A 14,651-nucleotide genomic window follows, 5' to 3' on the forward strand; every position below is an offset into this window, starting at 1 on the left:
TATCTCTTCCCCTTTGGGTTTGCTTCAGCTTCAAGCTGCAGGTACAAATGACAACACTAATAACAGCTGGGCTAATAATCATACAGCTAATGGTGACGGTGCTAATTAAGAAAGTGCTAACAGCAACAGCCTCTGCTGGTGTGACTATTCATCTCTGGGAGGAAAGATGAGTCGGACAGGCCAGGCAGAGCCAGCGGAGAGTCACAGCAGCAGAGGCAGGCGTGAAGCTCATTCTTTCGGCATTAACTACTGACGTAGAACTCAAGAACCCTACCGTGTGGACATTTAACACAGTGGGTCATCAAGAAAGCAGAAAAATATTCCACCCAGTGGATGAGACAGACCTCATACATCACACACTAAGCACCTGCCCAGGACACTCTTATGAGAGGTAGCCTGGCCACCGGGGAGCCCAGAAGCTCATGTTTGACCAGACCAAGGTGTCCTTCTGCCTGTGGCCTGGAAGGAACAAACAGCAGGCAGAGGGGACAAATCAGTTACATGGAAATGGGGCCAGTAAAAATGGGCCATGGAGAAAAGCAGTGAATTCTACGGAAACTCTTGAGTGTACATTTGAGAGATGGACAGCATGGCATGCTCAGCAGCTCCTGGGAGACACAGTCTGTCAAATATGAGGGAGAAGGTCACCAGGATCTGACTCAGTACTTTACACCAACCGGCCACTTCCAATAGGGCACAGCACTGATGACACCGAGGTTCCTGGTTCCTGATCAGGCGAAGTAGATTCCGGGACACTCCATATTACAAGTGGAGTCACCTCTGGAACACGAGAAGTAGGTTTTCTAGAACATACTGAATCTTGGGGGTTTGGGCAGAGAACTGAGCATCTCATTGCTAACGGATGTAGAAAGTAGGAAATGAGAGCTGCAGGAGGCTGCAAGCCCTGTGAACCCCCAGGCTGCCCATAGCCTCTCACTCTGCTGACTTCTGAGCAAGTTACTGAGACCGTTCAAGAGACACCAGCATACGTAAAGGATAGTGGCCCCCAGGATATTCCCTGGCATTAAAATCAGCTCCTTAGGTTACCTCAGGACTTCAAGGTCCCTCTAGACTACAAAAGCTCCAACCTGCAGGGAGAAAGGTGACATCCGGAACTGTGACTACGAATTCTTTAGGTTTCTTTTCCTTCTTCTTTCCCTTACTTCATCTGAGGCAACCATCACACATTCTAGTGTAGATCAGAAGGCCTCAAAAAGAGGTGTGTGGGAGAGTGCATTTTCAAGTCCACGGTTAATATTGTCTGGCTGGTTAGTTCCCTGTGTAGAACTGAGGAATCTGTATTCCATCAATTGGAAACCAAAGAACAGTGGCTTCAGATCTCTGGTGGCATTCTTCAATCACACGGCCCAAGGCTCCAGTGTAGGTGAATTCCATCACGGCAATCTCCTGCCTCAGCTCTACACTTACTGTCTTCTCCACATGCCATGTACAACCATCACAAGGAAGCCGTCAGTCTTACCTGCCCTGCGAAGAGCCCACAGACGCCGATGATACACAGGATGTTGAACACAGCAGAGCCCACGATGGTGCCAACTCCCACGTCACCCTTTGTGATGAAGACTCCTGAAACACAGACCAGAACCAGACTGGCTACAGCTGCATTCCAAGGAGACCCCGTGGGACATTTCCTACTTCTAGACTATGCCTAGGATCCAGAGGAGATGGCCAAACTTTGAGAGGGAGCTTCTGAACCCAGAGGTTAGACTTTCCCTCAGTAGCCCTGGCCCTGGGTCTAGGAAAAGTTCACCCAGAGTAACAGCATTAAACATATTTTGTCACTGGCAGACAAGCCAAGTTTGAGGGCCTTCTTCTCCAGAACCCCTTTTCTCTCCTATAGGGAAGGGCTGAGGCACTTACCTATGACCGACGTGAAGAGCTCTGGGGCTGAGCTGCCTGCCGCCATGAATGTGGCTCCTGCCACGTCTTCACTGAGGTGGAGACGCTGCATGGGAACAAAGGCAAGACAGGTGAGCTGGGTTTTTACTGGGGAAGACGTGTGACTGTGGATCCTGAGGCACTAAGCCTTGAAGAGAGGCAGCACCAGGTCTTCAGAAGGAGCCAGGGTTAGGGTTCGGCCTCTCTCCCTGTCCTCCGTTCAGAGCCTGGCTGCCCTCTGATCACCTCCCTTGCAGGATCAGTGGGTGCTACAAGACTCCCTTAAGATTTAGGGGCCCGCAATGCAATCCAAATGCACCCAGGGGATTTTGTGCCAATGACGCAGAGGTGGTGGGGAACCGAGAGCACCCTGGGTGGTGGGTCGTCATTTTCTTTCTAATGCCAGCTCCCCTCAGCTCCATAGGTGTTGGGGGAGACACTGATTTTAGAGGAGATGTGGGTAATGTAGTGTGCAAACACCATGGTTGTTACAGTGCTCTGAATAACCTCAAGCTCACAGTAGCCAGTTTTCAAGCCTGTAAGTGTGCCCACAAAGTCACCCACATGAGGCACAGTCCAAAACACTGGCCTTTAAACTCTGGGTGGCACAGCAGGAGAGAAGACTTGAGACTGAGTAGAAAATAATGCAGCCCCAGATCTTTGGGGACAACTCCTCATTCCTCAAGTCACCCTGTTTGTTAAACCGGAAGGTGATTTTCAAGAACACAAGATGAATGCACAGCCAGCACTTTGGAGGCTGGTTGGTGTGTTTAGCTTTCTGGCATTCCACCATGGCCCAGAAAGTAAGCTGCCAGCTGTTGGAAAGCAGCCAGTTCCCTTCTGGCTTCAGGGTGGACTTGAGTGTCCACTTCTCTCGTTCTCAGAGAACCAGTGGCTGCACTTCTCTGCTTGACCACAGAGAGGCAGTATGGCCCTGGAGGAGCCCCTGATAGGGTCATTCTCTTTGGGATCCTGGGTTCCTTGGCTCTGCACTCATGGTTAAGGTTCACACGGGGTACTGAGGAGACCCTGAGATGGTATCTCAGCGCTAAAAGCCATGGCTGTTGGGGAAGCCCCAGTGCTTAAATCTCAGCGGGTGGGGATGGCCAGAAGGCAACTTGACACTGGAGCCAGGAGTCTGCTAAGCCCAGCTTCCAAGAAAGCCTTGAGTTGCTGCACTTTCCCCCTGAGCTCTATGGGATAGAATCAGTTGTGGTTGGGAAGCTTGGCCTTATGTCTTGTTTCACTCTCGCTTCCATATCTCCTTCCTCTCTCCCTCCTTCATGCCTAATTTACTCTGGCCTGACGATACCTCACTGGATTCAAAATCACAAGTCATGAGGCTCTCTTGCCTCCACATTGCTAGGCTCTATGATGTGGGGTGGGGCGGGGTGGGGCGGGGTGGGGCAAATCTTCCTCAGCTTCATCCTGAACAGAGAACAATTCCTTCATCTCCTTACCACAGCTGGATACCCTGGGCTCCCCATGAACATCAGGTCTTGTTGTTTTCGTTTAGGTTCAGTGGCTCAGATATTCTGTCTTTTCCTGAAATGCTTTGTCAACAAGCCCTTCCCTCCACACAGCCCTGCTGTCATACTGTGGCATAATTCATCACGTGTTCCCTTATCTCTGTACCATGTCCCCACCGGGTATGTCCAACCTTCTGTGATCAGTGAGGGTTACGCCAGGAATGCCTTCTTTCCCCAAGGACCTAGATACCCAAATACAAGCAGTGTTCAAATTTCATATACTGCAGTGCTTGTGTATAACACACACACACACACATATATACTCCCATGCTCCGTAAATCATCTATAGATTGATAGCAATCCCAAATACAACGTGATTGTCATGTACAACCAAACCAAACCAAAACAATAAAACAAACAAACCAACAACTTGTATTGACAAGGAAGAAAGTCTCTATCTGTCCCATAATGATGCAACTTAGAAAATGTTTGATTGAAGGTTGAATGCTTGGATGTGAAACCTACATATAGAAGGTGAGATACTTTATTCTACTCAGTGGTTTACAAAATCCATGAACATCCAGGGCTGGGCTGTGCATTCCCTGGCTTCCATCCCAGCCTTTGGCACACAGCCTGGCTGGGGCAGAGCCTAGGTTTACACCAGAGTGGCCCATCACCCTCACCCACAGCTTAGAGGCCCATGACTGCTTTTGTAACTTCCGCATGGCTCTAAGGCCTGCCTACTCTTGCCATTTGATATCCTCATTTATGCACAAGCATCTGACCGACCTAAGGCTGCTACCTTATGGCCAGAAATGCCGTGTTCCTCCCCTTGCTGCATCTTTGCTTGTTGGCTGTTTTGAAACACCTCTCTCCCCTCTTTGCTTCAGTGCAGCAGAGTTTGAGTCTGTCTATTACAGACAAAGGACTCCCGACACTAACACTGTGTGTTCTGTGCTATAACTTCATGGCTGTCTAAAATGTAGTGACGTACCTGACCCATTGCTGGCATACTAGGTCATCATCTTGGCACACTCCTCTTTCCTGCACAACATTTTTCCTGGCTTGAATTGACCCCACCCTCAAGCTATGATTTATTGTGCAGCAATGTGGATTTTGTTCTAGAATTATTTTCACCAAAGTAGAAACAACACCCCTTTGAGCTTTGGTGCTTAGCCCCAGATTTAGACTGGGAGCAAGACCTGAGCATACAGCACCACCCTCTACCAAGAGATCAGGAGAAGCAAAGGTGGCATGGAGAGTTTCAGGGCCAGGAAGCTCTGACCGGCCACAAGGGGTCTGTGGCCCCTGATCCTATAAAGGGATAGAACTCCAGAGAGAGTTGACCACAGGCTCTTAGAGGACACAGACATGGGGTGTCCAAGGAGATACAAACTCTATGTATCCTACCCCCATCTACAGACAGCTCAACAGCTGGGATGGCTTTAAGTACATGGAGCTGCACTCACAGAGACAGGCGTATGGCATGGCATGCTCTCTTGCACTTTATTTTGATCCCAAAACTGGACGAGGTTGGGAACAGAATTCAGGGACTTCTGGGAAGGGAAGCCCCTCAGCTGCATTCCTCCTCTCTGGGTAGCTGTGGACCCTAGGTAGAGCCAGTTTTGACAAAACCTGATATAAGCAGTGGCAGGGTTGCAACAGGTGTGAATGACCTGGTGGTAAACTCAGACAGACCTGGACTCTGATCACGGACTCCACTCCTAAACAGCTGTGTGACCTGGGGCAGGATGCTCTAAGTCTCTGAGCCTTGTTTTCTTGATTCCTAGAGAGAAGCTGACTGTGCTTTCCTGGAAGACGTGATTAAAGAGCGGGTGGACACATCCACACTGGCCTAGCTACATAGCCAGTTTTCTGCACCCTGGGACACAGTAAAAGTAGCATCTTTATCCCATTAAACATTTTATTTCCCTCTTAACTTTCTGTTAAAAGCTCTCCCCGCTGTCTTCTGTTCTGCTAGCTATTTGGTTGCTTTTTTCCTAGAAGGACATTCATGTTCTCAAAGGTTCTATGTGTTTCCCCAGTAGAGGGCACAGGTTGATACCTGTATTTATATTTCTAAGGCATAATAAATACCTTTGTTATTGGCAACAAAAATGTCATATGGGAAGAGGCAGAACAATTTTGCTTTGCAAAAGAATAAAGTATGGGCTGGTGGTAAGTGGGCCCTGTGTATCCTTGTCAGTTACTGATTCAACTAATCTCAGATGGAAAATACTCAGGGAAAAAAACCCCTTAGTATCTGTACTAAACATGCACAAACTTTTTCTCCATCATTTCTCTCTGAGAAGTATACTTAGACAGGCAGTTATGTCACCCTGACGCTGTACTAGGTTTAAACTTTACAGTCCTCTACCACTTTAAAAAAGAGAGTTGAATAGCTAAGGATTCAGAAACAACCTGGAATGGATACTGAAGGATCTCAAGTGTCCCCACCAAGGGTTTAACACTCCCTTGCCTTTGACATAAGGTGAGCCTCTTCCCAGGCCGGATCACTGTGACAACTCTGTCCCTACTAGAGCACTGTGCATTTCAGACACACCTCACTCTCCTTAATCTACTGTCACTGCAAAGAGGAGCACCCTTCTATGACCTTTTAAAGGTTGCTGAGCAATGACTGTTTATTTTCAGTACAGAAATGAACAAATTGCTAGTGCTTGGAAGAAACTGCTTAGGTTAAAAATCTTCCTAGTGAGGTTTCCAGTCCAGCATCCTCAGAACTGACTACAAACAGATTCTGAGCACCTTCTCCATAGGTCTTTGGGAACTCCTGAATGAGGTGCCATGCATGGAACAAGAAAGGGAGACATGGTTTGGTGGCTACTGGACTTTCAGGTGGGAGATGGGTCTGGGAGAGCTGCCTCCTCAAAACTCAGGTAAGGAATTCAAAACAGGAGATAAAACAAACTGTAAAGCTTGCATGGAGGGAAAATATACTTCAGAACAGACAGCAAGGTGAGAGCACAGGTGCCTATTTGTAGGGTATAAGCCAAGACCAGGCACATATATGGAGGTCAGAGGATATCTTCTGGAGTCTGTTTTCTCTGTCCACCGCATGAGACCTGAAGGTTTTTGAACTCAGGTTGTCAGGCTTGGTGATTGGTGATTTTTTTTTTTTTACCCACTGAACCATCTTGCTGACCCCTGAATATCTTTTTGAACTTGCTGTTCTGCCTGACATTGGCTGTGATAACGCACACAACTGTAAGACTCTGCTTGGCTCTCTTGTCCCTGAGCCTGCCAGGCTTCCACCCAGATTTAAATAAAGAGCAGGTGTGAGGGAGGCGCATGGTGCTGGTAGGTGCTCACCCTAACAGGACCCCAGAGGGAAGAAAGGAAGGAAAGGTAGGTGGATGGAATGATAGGGAGCCAGGAGCAACAGCACTGAGAAAAAGCAGGAGCCCGGGGAACAGAACACAAAGCACAGATCCCTCCATGCCTGGGGTGCCGACTGTGGGCTTAACACACAGGAGACGGGAATTATTTGAGAACCATTTGCATTTGCAAGGAGCGCACAGCTTTGGTCTTATTGTTCCCTAAACAACGCTCTGCCATATGTGTCTCCACAGGATTTAAGTGTCATGGAAGCATCACGGAAGTAAAGTATACGGGGGGGGGGGGGAGGGGGGATCTGTGAAGGCTGTGTGCAAACCCTGCACCTTACTACTTGCATTTGACATGCTGGGACATGTGTGAATTCTGCAGCTGCAGGACATCTGGAAGGTCCCCATGGACACACTAGCAGCAGCGAGACATGCAGGGGAAGGCTGGTGATGTGGGTTAAAGCCGGGCCATCCGCCATGTTAGAAGAGGGTGTGCAGGCTGCCTGAGCTGATGCTGTCCTCTCTCAGGCGTGCGGTGCCTACAGCTAGGATGGTGTAGGACCGTGGAGACGTGGCTAGAACATTCCAGGGCAGAGTCCCCATCCCAGGTCTCTCTTGAGCATACTGGGAATTGACCCCACATACCTCACAGATCTTTTCCAAGGATGGGACGAAGAAGTCGTCACATACGATGGCCAGCGCATAGAACATGTACATGGCCTGGAAGAAAGGAGAGGAGAAAGAGCTAAGAGTCAGGCAGAGCCAAGAAGAAAGGGATCAATCGTTTTCTCCTTCAGGCAATATCTGTTACCCTAAATTTACCCTTGTACTCAGATAAAGTTCTGCAATCCTTAAAGACCTTGCTTTAGATTGTTCTTTGAACTAAATTCCCGCTAATTGCCTGCTATCCCACTTCTAGAACCCCAAGCAGACCATGGGTACCAGCTCCAGGACCTCTTCATTTGTTTCTTCTGCCAAGAATACTCTTCCCTAAGATATGCCATTGTTTCATTCTGCCATGCACTTCAAATGCCAACCTGCCTCCCTGCCCACCTCTTCCTCTATAGCCCCTTATCTTGCCATTTTTAGAAGACAGGTTATAGGTTGGCTCCATTAGTCTGTTGCCACTTTCCACCATCAGAAGTTGATGAGGATATGAACTCCCTCTTGTAATTACTGTTGTGTTTCCCGAAGTCATCTCAAGGCTGGCCTGAAAGCACCAGTAGCTGCCCCTGCACTAGTGCGCTTACCTACTCCCTGGCCCCTGCAGGATAGCCTGGGGAAACTTGCTTCCACAGTGTGGTCAGCTATCACCAGGGCTATCCCTAGAATTTCACTTTCTAGTCAGAAATGGTCTCTTCCCTTATTCAAGGGATCATCTTGAAGAATGAGCATTTGTTTGGATTCCAGGGTCGACTGGCCACCCACCGTATTCCAATCACTTCTTCAGGGGACCCCAGCACCTTCACATAGTCACTGTGCCTCAGGCAGAGGGGCCTCATTTTTCCTCCAGGATTAAATATGGATTGCCGAATGCATGTGTAGTATTCCTGGTATAGACTGCTATTGGTTCAGAGGTAGGCATGTGATTTAGGCCCACCCAATCAGATAAAACAGAAGAGTTATCACTTTTCTAAAGGGAGACATTTCTCATCCTCTGTCACTAGCTGTGGATAGGATGTGTGGGACTCTTGGATGAGTGAAGTTGATTCTGACCTGGAAAGCAGCAGGTCCTCAATGCCATCATGGAGCCAGGAATCACATGGTATCAGCCTGCCATGCTTCTGACCTCACAGCATACCATCAGCACCGCTGAGGCAGCTTGATGTGGGATTTTCCAGTGTCTGTAGCCTGAAGTGTGTACTAACACTGGCCGAATTTCTAGAATTCTCACTAGTTGATTCATTACTGTCTTCTATCACATGGTCCCAGTGATTACTACTTTACAGCAGGGGCCCCAGTCACACAGGGCATAAGCCAAGACCCAGGCCAGCAACCAGAACATGCCATTTCCTGTCACAAGTGATAGGTGGGCAGAAGGTCTGTTGAAGGGGTCAGGCAGAGATTAACAGGGTATTTATACCCATCAAGCCTGTAGCTGCCAGACATAGCAGTCATGAACAGAGCCTGATAATGGTGCTACCACATCATGAAGCTGAACCAAGAGGTTCAATAGTACACATATACACACAGAGAGATGCACACACACACTCTCTCTCTCACACACACACACAGATGCACCCCCATACCCACTCAATAATATCATGTGAACACTGATCTCAGCTTAGTTTGAAACCAAGCGAATGTTCCAAATTCACGAGCCAACACTTTGTCTTTTGCACTTAGCCTGTTAGCGGCATTTCTGTTGCCAGCTTTCTTTCCTGAGGTCCTTGTTACAGTCCTAGCTAGAAACAGTCTCAGGTCTTTGACTCTTGGCCAATGTACTAATTTAGGTCCCTGCTGCCCTTTGTATGAGCTTCATTTTTTTTTTCATGTGTATGTGTTTATTCTCTCCCACAGGACAGGGGGAGTATCAAGTACCATGAAACACTTCATTCTGTGGAAACATCACACAAAAGCATAACGATGATGCTTCAGGCTATGCTAAATTATCCAAACTGACCAAGACCCAGTTCAGAGGATGGTTAGGTCACTCAGTGCAATGCTGTCAAGAGAGATTGTGTGAATGCACATTTAGTGGTGAGAAAACGCATCCACACTGTTACAGGAAAATGTTAAAAGCTACACCATCTCTTTTGTTAAATTGCTTAGGTGTGTGTGTGGACCAGCTCACTCAGGTAAGTACACTTGCATGTGTTGGTCATGCTGTCAAAGGTCCAGCCATGTTTCTTCCTCAGAATCAATCTATCTATATTTTATAATCATCAGCTGTATATTCTCCCTTTAACCCTCAATTTTCATTTCTTGTATGATTTGTACAGGTGATAGGAAATTTTAGAGGTAAATTATTTATGCTTTGCTAACCTCAGAGAAGCCAGGAAGAGTAGCACCCAGAGAAGACTTTAAAATATTTTTTTTCATTGCTTGATATGTTCATAATCTACACAAAATCATTTACCTGCAGCATTTTAAATATGTCAAAAACCAATGCAATATTTTACAGCATTACGGGTCAGCCAGAAACACATCTCCAGACGTGACAGACTCAACCTCTCTTTTGCTGTGTGACTTGGCTGATGCAGTGACATGCAGGTTTTCACATTATCCTTGAAAGGACATCCAAATTAAGTAATTGAAATACAGAGCAACACATCTGTGGATTAACCAAGATTTAAATAAGCTGTCTGTCACTGACACAGGCAGCTCAGCGGAGCAGCTGGGGCTTCTCAGAAGCCTGTGTGCACGCTCAGTAAGAGCGTGTTCCCATATTAAGTATTGATCTTGCTTCAAGACAGGAACCTCCACCCAATATTGCGCTGGTATGAGAAGTGAACAGACCGGCCAGGCTCTTGGGGCTTTCCAGGGTGATGACTGTGGAAAGCCACAATGATTCTGTTTTATGAGACAGGGTGAGGTGAGGTGGGGATACCCACTGTCACTCAGACACCCTATGACAGAGCACAATGCGGGGGGCACTGTGAATCCTGGGAGATGGGCGGAAGCCCCTTGTCTGTTGTAGGGCACTTTCTGGCATCTGGGGACTGGGGAGCTGGGGAGAGAGGTTGGTTATAATCCCCTGAGAATCTCTCCCATGAGGCCCACAGGAAAGCAAGTTCCCACCAGGAAAAGAAACAAAGTGCACAAACTAAAAGAACAAGGGACCCAAACAACCTCAAAGTCCAGATGTCTGGTGCAGAATTCTCACAGGAAGTGTGGTTATCTATGGAGCTGTCCACGCAACTGGCACAAACCTTCGCAGAAGACTAAGGTACTTTCTGAATGTTAGTACAGTCCTACATTTCCAAAGGACAGAGGACAGCATTGAAGAGGCGAATAGTAACATTTGCCACTGTTTGCAGCCCCACCTCAGGTCCTTTACAGAACTAGGTCTCTCAGCTCTTCTGGAACTTGTGTAGGCACCCACTGGGTCCATTTCTCAGACAATGCAGGGAGATACAGGAAGCAAATGGTGAGGCTTAGCTCAAACCTCAGGGCCTTCTCCACTCTTCCCCGAGCCCAGCTCTCCCTACCCAGGTCAGTTCTCATTCACAAAGCCTCTGATTTCCAGCTTGCTTTCTGCTTTTTTGTCTCCCCCAGCCTTGCAAACACAGGAACGTGAGTCCCAGCCATCTACTCTGGGGCTGTCTGTCAGGGTCGCTGACACTCTTTCGTGCTACTTCTTTTACAAGGTTTGCTGTAAAATACAAGACAGATCCGAAATCTGAACACGCCATTGTGAGGCCTGGAGTGGGGATGACTGGCATGGCTGGAGAAGGGGCAGCTCATCTCTGGAGCGTTAGCCTGAGTCTGAAGCTCACAGGGTCTTCTCTCTTTTGGAGCTCAGAGAGCTGGAAAGCTGCAGGCTGGCATTGGCAGTGCACAGTCTGGAGTATGACTGGGTTTTGCTCATTATCTAGTCCTCCTTTTCCTGAATGGCAGCCACATCCATCACATACTTGTATCTGCCATGTTCCAGGCGGGGCTGGCACTGAATGCCTTCTGTGAAAAGGATGGATCCCAGCACAGCTGGCGTCACCACTGAGATGTAGCAGAGGAAGTGCCCAGAGCCTGGGAGGATACCCAGAGAGGTGAAGGGTCACATTAACTCTCAGATGTGACACTTCCACACTGTGTAAATTTGGGTGACCCTTCTGACCTCACGTAACTCCATTTCTGGACCAATCAGTGTGCCATGTAGTAGGTGGCTTACTAAGTTGTTATAGCGAGTACATGGGAAAAAATGGGCAACGGCACCTGGGTGAAGGGACATACCTCATACACCATTATTACTGCTGCGACAGTGGTTGTGCTGTGGGGACATGGCCAGCACAACCCTCTGAAGGAAAGACACACACCACAGTGCCCTTCACTCTATTTGTTCTTGTCAAGCCTGTCAGACAGAGATCAGGAAACAAAAAGCTCCTGAGTTCAGACCAGCTACAACTGGCCAAGCCCAACCCAAGTTCAACAAATCAACTAAATCCAAGGACACTTGAGTTAATTGTTTTTGTATGTGGCAACAGACAAAGAGAAGGTAACAAAAATAGTCACAAGTCATGACTGATTGACTGCCCAGAGAGCAGGCTTGAAAATTTCTTAGGTGACAAATGACAGTGAAGAACTTTCAGTGCAGGGAGGACCACAGGTCATTCTGCTGATGCCATCTTCCTATGTTTAAAGAATATACTACTCGGAGACCACTAACACCATGACTTTGTGCTGAGGACATCAAACTTTAGGTTTTATGAGGTTCTTTGTTTACTAATTTAACAGTATTGTGTTGGGGCACCAACTCAAAGCCTGGTAGGTAGGAGCTCTAACATTTAATGAGTTGCTGTTCTTGACCCAATGAGAATGAATTGCAGTCTGGTTTGGAGAGCCGAAGACCAGGAGCTCCCCTAAACTCGGGCTGAGAGGATCATTGGGATAAGGTCTGTAACATGGCTGACACTGTTGGTTGTCTATCCAGGGGCCATTCATTCTATAATCTCACAAAAATAACTCCAACATTGTGCTGAATAATGTCTTTAGCTTTTCTAGTTTTCCTAGAACTAGCTACGGCCACGTGATGCTGTTTCAGTCAGTTCCAATGAGGCAAAAATCCAATTCAAGTCATATTTTCTTCTTTTTTTTTTTTTTTTTTTTTTTTTGATGGGGGCTATTTAATGAAGACCTCGATCACAGCACGAGTAAAGGAAAAGGCATCCATAGAGAAGTTTAGTTTTTAATCCTACATATGTAGCAGTCCTGGCTTTCACAGTCACAGACTCAAACAAGTTCATAGCATTCTTCATAGTGTTAGAATTTTCGATGAAACAGTTACATCGAACTGTGGAGATACTGCTTTGTAAAAGCAGAAACACTGATAAATAAATATCATGTTCATAAGGAAATTGATCTCATAGATTAGAAAGTTTAAAATGGAAACTCCTATATATATTATTGATGTTGTGTCTAAGACAAAGTGGCATTGTTGACAGTGAAGATCACCTATTGGTTTATCTTTATATTAATGGTTAATATATTAAAACAGAAGCCATTTCAATAATAGTAATTGACATGCCCTTGATTCTTATTTGGTCTCAAGTGCTGTTAGAAGAATTTCACTTAGTTATTTCAAATATCAAGTTTAAGAAGCAGACATCATCAACTTTTTCATTTGGAGCTAGCAAAATTATATCATGAGAAAATAAATGTCTTTTCTGTCATCAAATTTTAATAAATGATTAAATTTAATTTCTATGAAGGGAGTTGAACCCCATAACACACCTAGTAAGTCACGATCTACCATCTTTGATAATAATTTAAGTCGTGGTGAGAAAAGAATATTAAGATAAAATTGAGAACATCTGAACATTTTTTAAATACACAAAACAAAGACTATTTCAGCAATTGAACACATAAATAAATAGTGGTATTCTTAAATCAAATAAAAGAAATATATTTTTATAGGAATCAAACAAACATGTGTTAATTGCTTCTGAGAGCATAACAAGACACCTTCGTGGTGATAGATGAGCTTTATAAAACAGGATTCCCCCCCCCCCCCCCGTCTCCTAAAGGAGGGCTCCTGGGCTACAGGACCATCCAGCCTCCAGCCACGGATCTACCCACCTTCTCAAGGAAGGTAGATGGACAGCCTGGTTCCAGCCTCTGGTCATGGCTCTGCCTGCTTCCTGAGGCGACCTTCCCTGCCGTAGGATCATTAAGGTTAGACACCTCCCATCAAAATCACCTGCCAGTGGGTCCAACTGGGACATAGCCTGCTGATCCATCTTTTCTTCTTGCTTTAAATTTTAATTTGGTCTCTGGGATGGCAGCAGACATATGACATATACCAACAGTGACATATACCAACATTATAAGGGTAGCCAAGACACCCCTAGTTCCACTGGAATTAATGTCTGAAACCCTCTCCATTTGTATTTATATGAGAGATGGAAATACCTCCTATTTAAAAGTCTCCATTAGTTGCAGTTTCGATCCTTGAAGCCATGTTTCTCTCTAACTTACATGGCAGATAGATGCTCTGCTGAGCAAGGGAAGTGAAGAAGGCCAGAGAAGCCCTCACAGAAGAGGTGGCTCTTTAGCTGGAGAATTTAAAGGTAAGTTCTATCTCATCAGATGATTTCAAAGTTGACTGAGACTAATGAAAACAGAACTGGAGGCTAGAGAGACAGCCCAGTGCACGAGAGCATCTGTTCACAGGCATGAGGAACTAGGTTTGGAACACAGATCTCACATAGAGTGTCAGGCATGGCAGGTAAGTCAGGTTGTGGGGAGGGAGACCTGGGTGTGGGTAGGGGTGAGGCAGGAAACTCAGGGGTGGCTTGCTGACTGCCAGCTTAGCTGCACCATCAGTGAGAAATTCAGTTTGAGGGAATAAGGTGGAAAGGGATAGAGCAGGGCCCCCAACATCCTCCCCTGGCCTCTGTGTGTCTACCTGAATACACATGTGAACGCACGCATGCTCATATACTCACTCACATACTACACACACAAAACCCACAAACAGCAGCAGCAGCAGCAGCAACAACAGCAACAAAAACAACAAAACCAAAGAACTTTGGCTACGGTGGTTATACTTTTTAAAAAAATGCTCAGTATAACAAGAGATGTTTGTGGACTGTGACTTAATGGAGGTGAACAGGCTGTAGCTGAAATGTTGATATCCATAAGTGTTTCTGAATCGTGGGGAAAATGTATCTGAGCAGCGTGACTTCCACCCTGCTGTTTTATGTGGCATCTACAGTCAGCAGATTTCACAGATAATTTCCTTTTACTACATCATCTGCCCTCCTGCCTCTGTCTTCCAATTCCA

The 14,651-nt window shown here is 46.5% G+C and overlaps 1 protein-coding gene across 1 annotated transcript in view; it reads right to left on the reverse strand.

Moving 5' to 3' along the window:
- Nucleotides 1-14,651, reverse strand: part of Slc24a3 (solute carrier family 24 member 3) — a 480,324-nt gene that overhangs the window by 127,290 nt on the left and 338,383 nt on the right. The window contains exons 4-6 of the mRNA XM_055602620.1: nt 7,355-7,429; nt 1,879-1,963; nt 1,481-1,584 (exon numbers count right to left, since the gene is read on the reverse strand). Of these exons, the coding sequence (XP_055458595.1) occupies nt 1,481-1,584; nt 1,879-1,963; nt 7,355-7,429 (264 nt within the window). The remainder of the gene's footprint in view (nt 1-1,480; nt 1,585-1,878; nt 1,964-7,354; nt 7,430-14,651) is intronic.

This window comes from Psammomys obesus, unplaced genomic scaffold, assembly GCF_907164565.1.
Source record: "Psammomys obesus unplaced genomic scaffold, mPsaObe1.curated_primary_1811, whole genome shotgun sequence".
Classification (NCBI taxonomy): Eukaryota; Metazoa; Chordata; class Mammalia; order Rodentia; family Muridae; genus Psammomys; species Psammomys obesus.